We start from the raw sequence: 19707 nt of genomic DNA, 5'->3' as shown, positions 1-19707 counted from the left end.
AAACTATCAGAACAGTCACAGACAGCCATAATAACCTATTCCTGGGAAGACTATAAAATGTAGAATATACCGGTAAGGACATTTTAAAGCTCATTTTCAGCACTTTGTAAATTTATAGTTAGTTAGTAGCTAGCTCAGTAGCTCTTGAATAATTCAATCTATGTTAGGCTTGAGTCAAATATGCTCAAAATTTTGCTCCAAATGCTTTAAGGGATTTCCCACCTATATTATGCTCTTCATGTGTTCCCATGGTGCTTGCATTATGCTCCTAGGTTAGAGTGTTTCACTACAAAGTGACTGTTCTATTAGAGTAAACTAGCATTTGAGTGTTTCTATTGGAGTTTCCACTGACTATATCTATTTTCATGGAATTAAACTCCATAGTTTGAATTCGATACTCTCTCTGATCTCTCTAATAAACAGTCAATTTGTACTGAAATACTCTGATATACTGAAATACTAGCATTTACTGATTAAAATGTTTAAGAAAATGTAGCTACACTGAGGAACATAATGGGTAAAAAAATTGTTGAAAGCATTTTGGGCAACATTTTGAGCATATTAGATTCAGGCCAGCATAATATAGGCTGGAGCGGTAGCATAGTACTAGTATATTATGTGGATACTTAAATATCCACCTAATATCCTAGCATTATGTTGGCATACCACTCCAGCCTATTATGCTTTTATTATATAATATGCTGAACAAATCTGATGCAGGCCTAACTAATGCCATTTAGCATCCGTCTAGTATATGTAATACCTCAAAGGTTCAAGGGAGCTGTACTCACAGAAGACAGTTTATATCATTCAAGGAATCATGCATAAATCTATAGCAATTTTAAATCATTTCAGTAACTGCATGTACCCCCACAGTGTGATGCACTACCAAATGTATTAAAATAGCTCCTGGCTATAATTCCTGCTGCAATCTGATTGGTCAAACACACTGCATACATTATCAGTGTGTAGGAGTATTAACCACAATCGCTGTTTTCAAACACAACCTCAAGTTGTTGTTTTTCCAGAATATAAAATGATATCAGTCTTTAATTTCTGCTAGCTGTGGACAAACCCCTGTCCCTAGCCTCCTTGTTTCATTTCACTGAACATATTGTACTGGCTCTCATCTCCTTCATGTTTTATATACCTTCTATTGAGACATATAGGGGATTGCTCAGCTTGCTGAAGCTTTTAATGTTCCCTTGTCCCAGTTGTAGACCAGTGACTTTATCATACAATAACTACAGAAGGTATGAGTGTAACTTATTGTGTAATAAGAACTTGATGGAGTTTGGACACATTTTGTAAGATCTGTTTCACCAGTTTCAGGCAACACTGGTTATATCATGGATGTGCTTCTGCACTTGGGGAAGTGCAGGTAATTTATATTCACACATGTATACAATTCAATATACAAATGGAATCATCTTGGACTCAAAGTATACTATCAGTTCATTGATGTTTTTTCCTCCAGTATGCCATGAACTGATAGAACATCTTCAAGATTCTCATATACTCTAATGTGGATACATTCCTTAGTACTAACTTTAACCTAGGAAGACACAGGATCATGGGATACTATCATACAGTGTACTATAGTAGAGATCAGGGTTTAACATTATTACCCAAATACCAGCCTCACTTTCCCTTCATAACAGCTTGGCTGTATCAGTTAAACATAACCAAGCCCATAAAGATCTTCAGATTGACCTCAAACCCTTCCAATAAAACTTTTAAAAATCTGTATTTTCTGTGCGTAGCTAATTTACTGATGCCTCCAGTCAAGCATACACAACTGGACTATGGATAAGGCTATGGGTTTGATTTCTTCACTGTTTGACATTGCTTCGGCCCATGATGTACCTTATTGCTACAATGCATGCATCATGGACCTACTGTTGTATTCTTCTTTCTCCGTCACTGTTGATTGGTGTAACATGTCGTGGTTTCAGTGACTTATTTTCTGTAGTGTGACTGGATTGATTGCTGAAGTGTTTCTCATACTCCTTCACTTGTAACACTGCAAGTATAGCAGTGGGTGGAATATAGTTGAAAAAGAAGCAACATGGTACTTCACATTTTAGTCTGTAACCTGCTCAAATTGTAAAATAACATGAAGTCTATGATGAAGATTATACTAATTTGAAGCCCAGGGGAAGTAACACTTCAAGGGTTGTAATTTTAACCATCAGAAGTTTTAAGTTATCAGTTTGTAATATTAAGTAAGTAAATATGTAGAGTCTACCTGTACTTTATTGGACTGTTCTATTAGAGTAAATCACCAGATCCTGTACTCTAACATACACTGTTGTGATTGTGTAGAATAGCTCACATTTTCACCTATGACATTAACTGCAGAAAAATACGTTTCATGAGTTTCGCATTATATTTTAACCACTGTAAAACCACTTATGCATTATTAAAACCGCTTTGAATTATTTTAACTGCTTATTTTATTTATCAAAGCTTTATAACATGCCTTTATAAATAATTTCTCTTTGGTTCATGGGTATACATCTTTAAGATAATAAGTCACTCTCTAGAGTTCCTATGGATACATATATACATGAATTCAACCAGGAGAAAACATCCTGACTACTTGGTAGACTCTTGCAAGCATTCGAGCATTAATTGGATGGCCACAGGCTTGAGGCCACCCAGATCCAGTCATGGGTTTTTTTTCTCCTTTCTCTACCTTCAAACATACTTTCTGTAACAACTTTAAACAGGCTGTAGGACCAGGTGTCCTACAGACCTTCAGCACTTGTGCTGGAAAGCCTTAATAAAAACCTGCCAAACAGCTAACAAGATATACTTTAATTTGTATACCCCCATATACCCTCAATTTGAGCTCTTGTCAGTAGTAATTGGGTGTGTATGTTCACTCATGTGATTAACGTGTCTGGTATTGACTGTTCTTTCCTTTTACTTTGAAAAAGTAACAAGTGGAAAGTTACATTTTAGTAAGGATCACAGATTAAAATAGAAATAAAACAAAAAGAGGTCATCTACACCTGCACTGATATTTAATCCCTAATTCTGTTACGGAAATACTATTTTTTTACAAACTGTGCCATCCTGTGGCATGGCCCTGTAGTAGTAAATTCGCAGGTAGAGTGTCCCATATGGTTGAAATTGCACCATGCCAACTTCTGTGGAAACTGTTCAGTCTAAGTGCCTGGACAGGATCTGATAAATTGGTTAGACAGGATGATCTCTATAGTGACAGTTGTAACAAATTGGGAAAGAAACGACTATAAATTACTAAATTACCACAACCCTACTAATGACTTGACATTATAATACCGACCAATGTTGTTGGCCACTGATGTTATGAACAAGAATGGATGAGATTTCATCCCACCTGTCTGTGAGACCTCCGCATGGTGTCGGTTACAATATGTTGCATTTTTTCAACATAGGTTGGTTCCTGGACTGACGTTGGTGGTTTTTAGCTTCAGCAACACACACACACCTCCTTCCAGGTATTATTATATTCACAACATTGGATCATTACATAATCAGGTGTTAACACATGTCAACAACTCGTCCACTCTAGTCAGTACACAAGTGATCATGTCCAGTTGATGTTGTGCTAGTGTTGTCATCTGTAATCAGTTACCATGGTAATAGTGATGTCATCAACTTACAGCTCACCTTAATCTCCTCTGATGTGGTCATCTCTGGCAATACACCATCACCAATCACCTCTACTTTAAGGTCAGCTACTCCATCTTGTATGTTATGGCCTGAAGGGATGTAGGAACAGGAAGTGAAGTGAGATGGTATTTCCCCTTTAGAGTTCTGCCCACACTGGACAAAGTGACAACCACCATCAGTACTGTAAACCAACAAAACCAGGAGAGAAGGAAGAAGGGCAGAGTAGAACATGAAAATGGTGTTTTACAGTATGAGGCAAACTAGCCACCAAAAAGGAGTTAATTACATCACTACCAGAAGAGCCTCATGACATATTGCTAGGTGTAACTGGACCAAATGTAACATGTATCTACAAGTTGGGTATATAGCAACTGTAAGATCACACTTATTCACCACCAACATCATAGTTGTGTAAGCACAATCAACATTTGCAAAAAAAAAAAGATTTCTGAGCTGAATCTGGAGACAATTTCACATCTATACAACTGCTAATAATGGAATGAATAGTCACTGACTGCTCTATTAGGGCATCACTGACTGCTCTATTAGGGCATCACTGACTGCTCTATTAGGGTATCGCTGACTGCTCTATTAGGGCATCACTGACTGCTCTATTAGGGTATCGCTGACTGCTCTATTAGGGCATCACTGACTGCTCTATTAGGGTATCGCTGACTGCTCTATTAGGGCATCACTGACTGCTCTATTAGGGTATCGCTGACTGCTCTATTAGAGCATCACTGACTGCTCTATTAGGGTATCGCTGACTGTTCTATTAGGGTATCTCCAGTAACAATATCCAAAAGTGATCCTGGAAACCAGACCAACCAGACTGGTTTCTATGGACTTGGAACATGGCTCAATAGCTACCACTAAAAGTTGGGTAGGCAAATGTCTTTCTTGTCTACCCGGTTCCACTGCCTTTGTATTGTCACATTTATAAGAAGTACGTATACATAATGTAGTGTTTTGTTTCTTGGCTCACTTTAATTGTTGGGTAGTTTGAATAATTTAAATAAATCTGATGAGGTCAGTGAAGTGTTTGTGTAATGTGATGAAGAGTTAGCCCAACACCCATCTAGACTATTATTACTCAACACTTTACTTGTATTAGTGACATGTTCTTCTTTCAGTTCTGTTAGTCTTTGAGAACACCAGTGTTGACTGTCTCTAAGGCATACTCTCAACGGCTTAAGGAAATCCTGCTCAACCTGTTTGAGGTTTGACCACACACCTGTCTAACAAGTGGTTAATAATATGAAAACTAACACAGTTACCAGGTACCTTGTTATCTGCCGGTTTGTCCCGGATTAGCAGGTAACGCAGGAAATTCAGCGTTGCCATGACACTGTAGGAGATGTTGACAATATAATATACAGAGTTAACAAAAATGGAGCACAAAATTCTTGAGATTAAAATGTTAACAGAATTTTATTTTTTTGAGGACACACAAATGATTCAGTATACAAAACCCTTAGCCCTTCACTTCAAGGACAATGACGAGTAGGAACACAAAACAACAAGTGTGGTCACTTTAAATTCTTACCGGTCAGACTGGCTCAACAGGTCACACTGGTCCCCTCCAGGCAGGGAAAACACCAGTCTACTAATGATACTAAATTGTGGAGCAAGAAATGGACTAGTAACATCTTCACTCTAAACAGAACAATAACAATACAATACTAATGTATTATCAATACTAGACACCAGCTGGGTGTATAGTACAATGATCAATAGTATATTATGAATACATTAGTTTAGGATCCTGATCCCAGACTGTTTTGGCTCCTCAGACACTATCCTATACTACAAGTTATGTAGGGATCAAGTCACTACCCAGTCGGGTCAACATTCAACAGTTACAATATTATCACTCTCTGCTATACATGACTTAGTGGGTAAATGTGAGATAATGATTACTAGTGATAGAGTTATTTACTACTGATAGTTGACAACCTGTGGATAAACTGTAAACAAACAATAACATGATTCACTAAACCACAAGTTACTTTCTACATCACTACAGTCAAGCATTTACCTTTAGGGCATCATTGACATCATTCTTGATCAAGTGGATTAGGAAACCTGTTACACCTGCATGACAGGTTCCACCCCTCAGTAGTCCCCTACATGATGACATCACATCACACACTGGATCACATGATCACTCACTGATACAGTCGATATTTAGCTGGACCACTAAACACCTCCAGGTATTGTGGGAAACATGATACACACTCTTTCCTCTGTGGGTGAGTGAATATATTAGAGTCAACAACATATGACTATAAATTCAGAGGGATAAACATTGTCGTACTTCACAAAATCTGTTTTTTTTTTATAAACTTTAGTAGTAACCTAGCAAGGTGATTCAGCTGTACCTTATTGACTGTTCTATTAGAGTAGCTTTGATCTTTACAAGTGTAGAAGCTAAGCTTCCTCTGAAAGAGCTTCTAGTCTCTTTGTTATAACACTGATAGTATTTGTAATGAATAAGCATTTTTTTTTTAGTCTAGGGACATCTTGACCCAGAGAACAATTTGGAGTGGGATAATTTTAGTGCTGAAACGATTATTTGGATATATTCAACTATTTGGTTGGAATGACATTATTAAGTATAACAACACATTATCAAACAGTACCATAGTACCATCTAAATAGGGATTGTGGTGAAAATTTCTTGCGCCACCCAAAATTCTGCCTTTAAAAATTATCCTAGAGACATTTCACGTAAATCACCTTTACGGAGTAGTACTAGTCCATATAATATACAATACATAACAAAACACTTACAGGTGGCTGGGTACAGAATTTTTAAAAATCACTCAAACTAGAATTTTAGACTTGCTGCCTCACTCACTGACCACAGTCGCAAGGCTAGAGGCCAAACAAAGCAGCACAAGCTATGCTGTAATACCATCATTCATCTCTTGTTTCATTCACTATTTTTGTTGCATAAATCCCTATTTCATTTTTAAATTTACAATTGTTTAAAATACTAGTTTGAATAATTGTTATCACTGTAGTAAGCTGTGATCACACCAACCTTGAAACTTGAGACACATTAACAATGACAATTCCATTTTAGAAGAGAATATCTCTCATGTTTTACCTTCAAGTTACCGACCAACAAAGATATTAGTATATTTTATTAATGCTGAATGACTAATCAAATAATCAGCCATTTTGTTCACAAGTATTTAAATAGTAAACATTGCTATTTGTTTCAAGTACTGAAAAACTCAACATCAGTATTGATGTACTATATGCAGTGAATTTTCTCCTCAAAAATTTTAGATGTGTGTTCCCTCCATAATTTATAGTTTTACAGTATTCTTTTTCTCACCACGTTGTCATGGGGACAGGTTGCCATGACATTACACATTAATGTAATCAATTGCTGATGATCATACTCATCCAGGGTGGTGGTTGTCATGGTAGCAGGAGTGATACGCTCCACTAAGGTCATCAATAATGACTACATGATGACATCATGTGATGTCATAGAATATCATGTGATGCACTCACACAATTCCCTTCAGCATCACTACTCCACTATTAGTCCTGTAAAAATGAATAATTTTATTAAGTGTGGGAATTGTAAGAAACACCAAGGATTGTTACTTGATATGAACATAGCAAAAAGAAAAGAAGAAAGTACATCAATAGCAGGCCTGCCAACCTACAAAAACCTTGAAACTGTTGTCATGATGTTCAGAATAGATTGCTGTATCTGCATAGTCCCTAGAACTGTGACAAGGCCACCAGCAACACACATACAATACACATGCCCATCTTCATATGGGCATCAATACAGCATTTAAAAGAAATGCATCACTACGCTACATATGCATGGGTTTCTAGACCTACAGCAAGGAGTCTTCTCACTTCTCCAGCTAAATAACTATATTCTTTACTTGAATGCCGCAAACTATAAGTCATTACTCCAGTATAACACCGCCCAGCTTCACTTGGAAGATTCTTGTCTTGAAAGCACAAGGCGCTTACAACATCACATGATGATATGCAGTGTTTGGACAGTTACTTTTTACAAGTAACTAGTTACATATTACATATTACTTGCAACTGAACTATTTAGTTACAGTTACATATTACCCATAAAATAAAGTAACTATAATAATATTACATATTATATGTGACCAGATTTTACAGAACCGATCCAAATCGCACATCAGGCGAAATCAAACTAACACCACCAGTGGATAGCTACACTATCGTACTACTAGTTTTGACCCTCAGCACTACTCAAACTACACGAGGCTGGTTTTAACAGACGTCTTTTCTGGGTGGTGTGGAGAGCTTAAATGGCGGTTTCAGGCTTTGTGAATGACCTGGCTTGGCAAGAATCAGTGGTTTACTGGTGGACAGCCTTATAATGTTGGCCAGACGTTTTCTCTGTTGATTTTGCTACATATCAGCCACTAAGGAGCCTGCACAGCCCTGTAATCCCGTGTCTGGACTCCAATCGTGGTCTGCCTCCATTTTGAGGTCTATCTCTTGCCCTCCCCGCCACCCCCCAGCCTCCACCCCTTTGTGAGCACTCATGATACTACTTCGCTCATCCAACTGCTCAGATTTTCTATCTTATTTGGTGGGAAACTGTACAAGCAGCTACAAGTGCTGGAAGTGGCCTGAAAGGTAACAGATTGATGTATCTTTTGTGTAAATTTCATATGCGTGCTTGCTATCCTTGGAGAGTTATGCTGGCTTCAATTCCTTAAAACCGTTTATCTCGAAACTTCTAATGTGCGATTTGGATCGTTTTTCCAAAATCCAGTCACATATTACTTTGTGTCCACAGCCTTAAGCTGTCACGTGTGAAACTACCACTCTATCACGTGACATGATTGCGTTATCGGGCAATGTGCAAATCTTGGTTATAAGCAACAAGCTGGTGAATAAGCTTCATTCAGTAGGCTTTGATACTTCGTAGTGGCTAAGCATTACCCAGTGGATTACAGTAACTTCGTTACTTAAAGTACTAATATTATGTAATATTAGACTCGTTACAGTAACTTCATTACTTAGGTAACGCATTACATTTGTAAGTAAAGTAACTTGCGTTATATTACCTGTTTTTACAGCATATTTTGTTATATTACTTTGTTACCACAAAAGTAATAATTATTACGTAACGCATTACCCCCAACACTGATCATATGGAGTTGAGAAGTATCAATTTCTATCTAGAAACTGAAATTAAATAAAATTTTCTCACCAAACACATGCTACATACCTAAAACATAAACCCAGGCGAGCAGGTACTCATGGTGTTGCTCTAGCTATTCCAAGCACTTTCACCTTTAGTGAAGTGGGCTCACCTCTTGAGTTCTGACCTTGTAAACACAAGTCCAGTCACTGCATGTCCATTTCACTAGTACAAGTTTCAAGGCCAATATTTCATGACTTCGTCTAAAATCCCACCGTTTTCCTGCTTATAATCACGTGATTCATCTCTATTTATTGCCTAACTATAATTTATAGTTGTACCACAATCGAGTTACCTGGGGGGAGCCCTGGGGATATCCCCTGGAAAGCAAAGGTAAAACAGCAGCATAGCAACTTGGATGTCTGTTTGTGGGTGTTATGTATAACACTAGCTACTTCGGAGGAACTTCCTTGGTTCATTGCATTGCTGCAGACTTCAGTTTAGACTCTATAAGCTAACTAACGATGATGACCCGTGAGAATTAGAAGGCTTAACTAAAAAACTGTGAGCTTAGAGCTACTGCTTGTGAGATCTTGAGCTTGATAGTGAAATCATGAGACTCACGGTAAATCCGTGAGGGTTGGCAGGCCTGCAGTAATCAGAGGAGGTTCTTCACATGTCATCAAATATGTAAGTAACACATAGAACAAATACTTCACAATAATCAGTAGTATGTGATTTCTATTTGAGTACAATTTATACCCAATAATTAGACCATGTGACTTCTATTAAAGTTAATTTAACCCAATATACTATCACTCACACACGCATGCACACACTCACTAGACACTACACACACACACACACACACACACACACACACACACACACACACACACACACACACACACACACACACAAACACTACACATGCACACACTACACATGCACACACTACATACATACATACGTACATACACACACACACTACACACGCACGCACGCACACACGCACGCACGCACGCACGCACGCACGCACACACACACATACTACACACACATTACCTTGACAACAACACAATCACACATTTCACACAAATGTTCAGTAGGTAGTGTGAGCTGTAAAACAAAACATGTTGATAATAGTGTTACCATGGTTACCGGATGTGAGTACCTGATGATTGATGGCAGGTAGTCTTGACAGATTCCCTCCACCAGGATTATGTGAGCATAACTAGCCACACCCTCTGGAGGTACTACACCACAATACGTGATTACAATAATCTATTCCCCTCCCAGTAAAATAGAATAATAAACACAAACACATTTTGTTGTGTCTCTTGTTCCCTACCCTCTCCACCCCTCACCCAATAGAATCTCCTAGATCTACCTGTGATGAGCAACACTTCAGGAAGATAGTGAGGTTATCTGTTGCTTTGTATTTGTCTCCCCACATGCAAAGTTGTTTTGTGAGACTGTATGTGTAACAGAAATTTGGACCTATGTAAAAAAAAATTTTCTTGCCTCATTAGAAAAACCTCCACTACAAAGAGTTTGGTCTCAGTTTGGAATTGGTCAGAAAATAGCGAACAGCTAACTGTTATTCCAAAAGAGCAGACAAGCATACTGACCTCACATACATACACACTTACACACTAGCCTGTCCTCCATATTGGATGAAGACTTGTACTGGTCATATTCTAATACTTTCATACTGTTACAGTGAGCCAGACACAGACATTGCTATGGTAACCATAAACAACATGACATACAGTACAAAGGTCATTACCATGACAACTTGGGTGTTAGATAGTAACATTGTTGATCTGTGAAGATCACATTCAACCAGGGGAATCCCCAACATTGTTAACAACCTAATAACATTATCCAATTAATGCACACCACAGGCTACTCACTTACAGGCACACACAACCTTGCTGTGTCGGTGTCCAGTAGATCATGTGATCCCTGTCACTGTTATTATGGATCTGATCCACAAATGGTTCAACAAATTTGACAACATGTTCAAGTGTCGATATGATATCATGAAATGAGCTGTTTCCATGGTGATCATGTTTCTCTGGCAATGACTGGTCTCCATGGGAACCATCATTATCGACAGACAACAGCTGATAGTGTTTACTAATCACCATGGTTACTGAACACAGTGACGAGCCTAGTGCTGTCTCCGATGGCAATCTTACAAGTGCTATAAAACACATCATGTAATAGTAAATATTTTCAATTTCAGCCCCCCCCCCCCCCCCCCCCCTCCCCTACCTATGTCATAATAGTGGTTATGACATAATATTGTTGTATTACATAAGCTCCATTAAGTCTTTATGGAATAGTGTGTGTAACAGCTGAAACTATCCTAGCTGTTTTGCTCTACTAATGAATATTTGTCAATTCAACTCCACACCAACATTTGCTCTACAGTTGTACACTAGCAGGTCTCCACTGTTCAAAACACAACCGCCACTTAGCATCAAAACCACATGTTTCACTGTAGCACTCAAGCCTTTGAGCTGGATGAATAAAACCACACTATGAATAATGTTCTGAGGGCTATTAAAACCACTATCGATCATGAGATACTGATGTATAAAAGGAACTGGTATATTTATCACTTATACCATGACTGCATTGGGTTTGCTGATATGTAACACTTTCACACCTCAGATCAAAGAAACCGCCCGGGCTACATTTCGTTGTACGTAGCCCAGCTAGCCGGCCTACTGATTATATAGATGATGATACCGAAATCGATTGTGGGAATGGATTAGTACTCACGTGATTATTATGCATGAGTTGGATTTGGCCACAAAAACCATGCAGACAGAAAGCGTTTGTTAACCTTGCTACCCTTAGAGTTGAAAAACGTTGGGCTAAGGTGAGAACTGGTGCTATAGCTTATTTACCAAGTGTTTCGGCACGTTTTGAAATAAGTACCATGCCCACTTTACAGATTACACGAAATAACCACTCTATAAACAGCCTTACCCATCCTATACCATTAGTAACCTTAGCTTAGTAACCATTAGTAACCATTAGTAACCTAGTTATTAATCCTTAATAAATTAAATAGCATTGATTATAACAATGAACTAAACTTTTCCATGATGTCTAGGATTAGTCCATTCATAATACCCAAATATATTTACTATGTCTCTATTTTTTTTTTTAGATTCACCAAAAGAACAGTCTACAACCACAGTGACTATGGTTGGATGGATTTATGATAAACAATTCAATATTATATCATTAGTAAATCACACGTTGCAGTTGTTTCAACTAAGCTTTCGATAGCTGTATTCAATCTTTGAATATCTCATCAACGGATAGCCCTGTGAGAACTTCCTCAGAAATGGCCTTTAAACTTGGCTGACCACTCGAAAGGTTGACAGAACATCTTGAAAAGTTGCATCCACTAAAAACAATTGCTGGTGAGGGTTTCACTGATCGTGCACATTGCTGCATAACATTTGTCTTGCTATGCTCAATGGTATTGGAGGTGGTATCGCCCCCTGTAGACTTACTGCCTGATAATACATTCATTAGACACATCCACAAGTTGCATTTCTGAAGTATGCTCAAAGCATCAAGTGACTATGTCCTGTCCTCTGCTGAATTAACTTTTCAGACACACCTACCTGGTACATAGTGGTTGTTCCATATGCTCACAGACTGTCGTTTGTATACCTTGTCAACCCAGTTTCTTTACACATGTCTTTAATCATATCTCCCAATTTATTTTTACCAATTGGCACAAGTGTAAACCACAGAGCATTGGGATTACTTGGAGGCTCAGACAGTGGTTTAACACATCATTACTTGCTGCATCCTCTGGCAAGACGCTGAAATACTTGTCAAGTATTTTAACGTGGCACCTTGGTGAATCAGTCTCACCACCTTGTTATCTAAATTTAATGAAGCAAATCTTCCTTGATTATTTTTTGACCTGAATTCTTCATAGACATAGCTGCTGAGGATCTTTCCATTTACAACAATTGTTTCCGATTTAAACTGAGAAATCCTTAAGCTGCAATGTTCTTCTCATCCACGTAAACAAAAGTTCTTTCCATTACAAAAGAAGACAGCTTTTAACAAACCTAATCAGTGTATCAAGACCAATAACACCGCTTCCCCAAAGCTTACCCTCTTCATGATTTGATAATACAGGTGTAGATTTAGTTTCTGTCCCAATTCCTTTTGCATGTATAGTCTCTTGAAAACCAAATCACACACATTTTTTTAGTTCCCTAAATGCTATATCCTGAAAAAAGATTAATCTGCTTTGTTGGTCTTAACTTTCTAATTCACCTCTGAAGTCCAGCTAAAAGTAAGGATAGGCTCTGTGGAGTGTGCTCTGTTCCATCAGATTTCTGTGTCTCGGTAAAGTATTTACACAACCACTCACAAAGAATCTTATCTTCTGCAGTTCTAAGGACATCCTCAGGGCATTGATTGTCAGGACACTTATCGTTTCGAGCTATTCGCCATAATTCAAAATTTCGGCATGCCCATTCCAGGTTCTTTTCAGTGTTAGCAGGGGTCTCACCTTCCTTGAACTTGGCACGATCATAACATCAAAGACAAACCTATCTTCCCTTTCATTGTTTTCCTTGCCTTTCTTAGAATGACCATTGTCCTGTTTGTCGCGTTGTTGCTTCAGAGACAAACTTTTCTTTAGCCATTCCATGTTGATACAGCAGGGACACCGATCATCTAAACCCAAACAAAATCGTTTGTAATGATCAGAGCTGTAACCATAAGTAGGTCCTTTTCTTATCAAAGACTTGCTGACAACAACACGACTCCTCATAAATTACACGTGGCTTTCCTTATATCTATATATTGTCACATTGACATTTTGCACATCCGTAAATTTCACATGGCCTACCATAAATCCATGAATCATCACACAGTCGTCTCCTTTTACAGCGCCACAATCAATAGTTAGAAATACGCTTGTGCTAAAAACCTCAGTTTTGATTGTGTTACATATTAGTTGTAGCATGGGCACGAGGGCTTTGCCTGAACTGTATGCCCTCGGGCAGTCGGGCATACATTTCAGGCAAAGCTCTCATGCCCATGTTACAACTATTACATGTACACCATTAGTCCTTGGGCCTGTAGCCTTCGTACTTCAAGTGTATATATCAACAAACTCCCTTGAAGATGTGAAATAATTATTACATGAAGTATTTGATACACAAATAAGTATCCAGAGTGTTCTTCAGATAATAATTCAGTCTTGTATAGTCGTTGGTCCGAACTTCTCAACCACTAATCGAGGGAAGGTGTTTTCCTATAAAGCTTGACACATTAGTAGATTTATAAAATACCTTTAACCCTCTGGAGCATACACACTTCCTTTTCAGTGTCATAAACTAAAACCCACAATCACATTTTACAAGTGGATCTATATAAGAAACACTTTTAAGGTATATAACATTCACCAGATACATTGGTACATAGCAAAGGTCATAATAAGAATTTTTGCAAAGGTTCCTATATACAATTCAGGGGCCTTACTATTAATTACCAATTTGTTAATGTTTCTAAACTATTATGTAATACTTTCACACCTCAGATCAAAGGAGCCACCCGGGCAACATTCCATATGTAGCCCAACTAGCCTGGATTACAACTGGGCAGTGATGATATAGACGTTGAGGCAGAAATCAATTGTGGGTATCAATTAATGCTCACGTGATTAGGATGCATGACTTGGATTTCGTCATGAAAACTACTCAGACAGAGAGCATTTTGCTATCCTTGCCATCCTACGAGTTGAAAACGTTGGGCTAAGGTGAGAATGAATCCTATAGCTTACTCACTGATAATTTCTGCATGTTTTCGAATATGGACACGCCTCCATCATGAAGCTACCACTCTGCACTGAGTAACCACTCTACAAGCAAGCTTACCTGTCTAGGCCTTTAGTGAACTCCATAATTTTCCCATAACGATTCAATAGTGCTGATTAAAACATTAAACTCGCGTAACAGAAATTCTCCGTGACATCTCTAGGATATGTCTGTTTATCATAACCGAACGTAACCAGAAAGCTACTAGCTGCTGACCCATAATCAAAAATTTTAGGTACACATATATAATACATCCAGTGGCTGCACTCGTATTAGCTTGGGTGATTGGTCACCCTGTACAGGCTATCAGCCTAATAAGTGTTACATATTAGCTGTAACACGGGGCATTCGAGATATGTATACCCTCATGTCCATGTTACAACTATTACTTAACTTACATTTGAGCAAGGATCATACAAATACACACAATAAAACAAGGGAGGTCATCTACACCTGCAGATATACTAGTAGACATTTAATCCTTAATTTGGTCATGGCTGTACTCTGTATACGACTGAAGTGATATTTCTATGATCTGTAAAATTTCTAATTTCATATACTTGTTTAAACATCATTGTAGCACATCTTGGGCCAAAACGACGGTGAACAGTGAAGAAATCAAGCCTGTAGTGTTAACCATAGTCTCTAGAGAAGACATCAGTTATATTATGTACCCTTCTAATCTAGTGCCAGTCACACGGCTGCCTTACCCCCATTATCAACTGCCATAAGTCCCATTTCATTGAAGCTATTCACTACTGGTTTTCCTGACAAACTAGTGGCTATATCGATATGAAACTTTATTACAGAATGTAGTAATAACGGCTCTGATTATTCAACACATTTCTATGGATTTTATGTTATACCACAAATGGGTGTGTCCCGTAATGTGTGACGTAATTATGCAACTTTGCTATTGGTCCCTTTTACATGTCCCCTATTGTACATGTGTGTCATAGCCACACTTTTAGGGTATCAAATTACTAGCCTTATGTAAAACAAAAGTTAACCTGACTTGAGTGTATTTGTACTGTCATATATATAGAACACTTACTGTACCTGTTTGTGTTGCTTCCAACAATTTCATGCAAGCCCAGATATCAGTACAATCTCCTAACAGTTCCAATAACCCTAATGATATCTCCATAGCAACCCCAACCTGTATGCGGTAACAGTTATTGCAAAATGATGAAATAAAATGGAGAAAAAAATTCCTGCTAAACTCTTTTTGTCTAAATACAGTAAACACAATACACACATACAAACGAAAATAATCACAACTGTGACCTACGTAGACCATGGTATGGTATTGTAAGGTATCTTACATGTTCTAGTGATCACTAGATAATAATAGATTGTCAGTTATCTCAACCACAATAGCCTAAGGCAATGATTATAGCCAAGTGAATTGCTTTTAATACAAACATGACGAGATCTGCGAAAACCCAACACAACATGTGCAAACCTTAATTTACCGTATAAAGCACAATGGGTTAAATACTTGTGTAAAAATTCCAACTCTTCGTTCATAGCAAAAGAAGGTTGGGTATCATTTTATTCACCTTCTAAAGAGGAGCTCAGAAATCTTGGCAGTAGACTAAAGGATACTGAAGTTATTCATGTTTGTTTACCTTATCTTGAAATGATACTACACAATTGATCTTTCTTCACTATTTCCACCTTTGTATGTAGTGAAGAAAGCTGATACAAGAAAAATTCATAAAGTAATCGATTACCCTACTCATGGCAAACACGATGGTACATATTTCAACTCTGTGTATCATTCTGTTCACAAGTTAGAACTATTTTAGTAAGCACCAATATATACTTGCTGTATAAGTCAACCAGTTTGTTGTTGCTACTTCGTAGGGCTGTAACTTCTATATCAGGCTGAAACATTGCCAGAGCATATATCCACTAGGCTAAATAGATAACAAGTAACAATTCAAAATCAGGTTTTCACAGATCCGGTCACAAATAGTCTATTGAAGTCATTACTGTATGGATAACCTAAGGGTATGTTTAGTGTCATATCCAGCCACAGGTACATGTTAACACTGTCTGGTGACAATGTTTTCATTTGCGACATTTGTTATCAAGTAATGTTCTCCATCTCTCATCATCTTGTTATAAAACTGAAATGATAAGATATTTCAAGTGACACCTTACTAACAACTGATAAGATTGTCTCTAGTAATGATATGATTATAACTTTTTCATCACTTCTGATTGGCCAGCTCTGACTGGATCACATTACCAGGTACAAGCCAGACAGTGTTTAGGATCAGCTGGATATAACATAGCAGTGATGTCACGATATATCGTATATTATGATAGAAGTGTTTCATGATAAAAAAAGCTATATCGTGATAAAAAATATTTATTGTGAAGTGACTTGATATTTGCAAAAAAATGATGATATTTCTATGGCAACATGCGGTGATGTATAAAAAGCAAGTGTCAACTTTGTTAAATCATTGTTATAAATTGATTGAATGAACTTGTCCTGTGACAACATTAACATATTTAATTAATTTGATATATTATGATTATCATGATTATTGTAGGGTTGTTTCGTTAAAATGTTTTTGTGTGTGCGTGAGCGCACGTGTGTGTGTAGTAAACTCACTGCAATGTATATATACAGACTATTATTTATTACAGACACTTCTCAGTATAGAGAGTTTGTTAAGAGAAGTGATCATATTACTACACACCTCAGCAATCTTATTAATCAATCTTATTGTATCATCATTGACTGGAATAATCATCATTAGCTCCCATCCTAGTTTTACTAGAATATCCTGTAATAATATACATGTTATATGATGACATCATGTGAGCACTATAACCTGTTGTTCTGGTTTGGTCAGTACAGTAGTGATGTCATGTGATCCTCCTAACTCCACTAGACTCTTCACTCCAGATATTAACATATCATCATCTCCATTAACAACCTGTGGAATATTAACTAGTAATATTAGGACACCTCAACTATCTGTAACTGTCCTTATATGGCCCTGTAAGAAAGCTGTACAGAGAAACAATTCTGTTGAATGTCCAAGAACTTGATCTATTGCAGACTAGACTGTTTAACTTACACAGCCTGGGAAATGACAGGGGCAAAACACACAGGTAGTGTAGGCATCTCTGTGCTTACTTTTATGTGTAGGGGCTATGTCCAGTAGCTGTCAGATCACTTACTTCTGGTGCATTCTGAGGTACTGAAAATGTGACATATCGCACCAGAAAATTTTGTATTATAAACTCTCTTAGATGGCTTCTAGTGCAGGTACTTGAGAATAACATGTTCCAGGAAAAGTTTGTTTTAGACTCTTGTAGATTACCAGTGGAGGATTATCAGGTACCTGAGAATGTGACATGTCACTCCAGAAATTTTAGACTCTTGTAAATTGTTTCTGATACATCCGAAGTGTTTTCATTTAAACTACTGCTTAAATTTTAATGGGGAAACACCCCCTCCCCCAAATGAAACCTGATGACTTGTCATGTTTATTACATTACTCACGAGACACACTCACATACAGTCCTCCATTACAACTCATGACAAAATTAGTTTCTCACAAGATTTAAAACAACAAGGAGAGTGTCCTAGTAACTGGAAATGGACTCGGAGAAGAACAACCAAAACAGACACAAATTTTGTAATTTGTATGTGAAAAAAACCATCCACAATTTCCTTTCACAATGGATCTCACTTTATCTCTCACCAATTTTAGCTTCACATGCCACTCAGATGACACTTCACAGAGCTTGGGTGAAGCACACCTGATCACTCCAAACAGTACACACAATGGATGTAAACATTGTGTACATAAAATGTGTATAGCATATTAAATTTCTTGCTTCAATTTTAACTTTCACTTTGACTAAGGATGAAGATCAGTGTACACGATATATTGGAGTGCCACCAGCTCCTTGTATGTAACTTTACAAAGGCTCCTCAGTTGTCTCAATAGCTACCTCAGTGTAGCCTCACGTGGCCAGAACTTACTCTCCACATGGTGTTTGTCAATTGAAGATTATAAGTTCTCACAGCTAGGAATTATAATCTTCAATTTACAACCATCGTGTCAGAACAAGGGGTCTGCAATAAGTCTGAGAGATTTACATTATTGCAAGATTTATGGTACAAAACTTGAAATAATTATGTCAATCTGCTATTATGTAGACAAGCATAAATTTATAGAAATTTGGACCAATTTTGAACAAGAGGATGTCACTTGTGACCGCAGTGAGAGTCAGTCAAGATTGATTTTCAGTTTTGACTGTTGACTTCCCCAAAATTTGGTTGAAAACCTTTACATTTTTCGTGCACTAATTACTCACACAACTCATGATCACACTAATTTAGTAAAGGTTAATGGCTGTAGAGACATCAAAAATAGCTCAGAGCATTCCCTTCCAAATATCTGCCATAGAAAGTGATATTCAACCTTAAAATGGTGAGCTTAAATTTCCTCTGATTTCTTTCTGCTATAAGCATTTTTGCCATGAACAAAAGTATAATGTGCAGTGTAAACTTCTTGATATGTAATGTAGCATTGTTATGCAACTATCACTTGTAATCTCCAGTACAGGCTAGATTTATGAACAAATTAAGTTGCCCCCAGTAGTGGGGCTTCTGATAGGATCACGTGCAGGCCACACATGTGCAGTAAAGGGGGATCAGTAGAGGATTGGCTACACCCCAGTAGTGGGGCTTTTGCTTTTGCAAATTGTCACCTAATCCCCACATAGCCCGTACTGGGGATAGGGGTTTAACATTGATAGGTGCATTACTGCTCGTATTACTGATGAGGGGTGGGAGTCGGGACCGTTCATGCGCCTTAATTTATCTGGGGGACCATATTTGATGCAGGAGCAGAACTCGTTTATGTCAGCGATTACACAAATACACTACTCACGTATCGTCTGCAGAGAGCAGTCAATTCTTCCATTTAACGCCAACCAAAACTTCATATGCTAACAATTTCGTGC

General features: G+C 37.8%; 1 protein-coding gene across 1 annotated transcript; it reads right to left on the bottom strand.

Moving 5' to 3' along the window:
• Positions 1-3451: 3451 nt before the first annotated feature.
• Positions 3452-19707, bottom strand: LOC136257593 (glomulin-like). Its single transcript, XM_066050830.1, has 18 exons — positions 19635-19707; positions 17559-17663; positions 17424-17510; positions 15766-15865; positions 10754-11042; positions 10623-10707; positions 10486-10576; positions 10008-10089; positions 9899-9952; positions 7194-7227; positions 7010-7141; positions 5836-5909; positions 5702-5789; positions 5210-5319; positions 4948-5011; positions 4769-4901; positions 3661-3752; positions 3452-3611 (listed from the first exon to the last, which is right to left on the bottom strand). Exons 1-18 carry the CDS (start codon positions 19665-19667, stop codon positions 3525-3527), a joined length of 1740 nt encoding a protein of 579 aa, XP_065906902.1. The 5' UTR covers positions 19668-19707; the 3' UTR covers positions 3452-3524.

This window comes from Dysidea avara, chromosome 6, assembly GCF_963678975.1.
Source record: "Dysidea avara chromosome 6, odDysAvar1.4, whole genome shotgun sequence".
Classification (NCBI taxonomy): domain Eukaryota; kingdom Metazoa; phylum Porifera; class Demospongiae; order Dictyoceratida; family Dysideidae; genus Dysidea; species Dysidea avara.
This window is presented reverse-complemented; position numbering and strand designations above follow the sequence as displayed.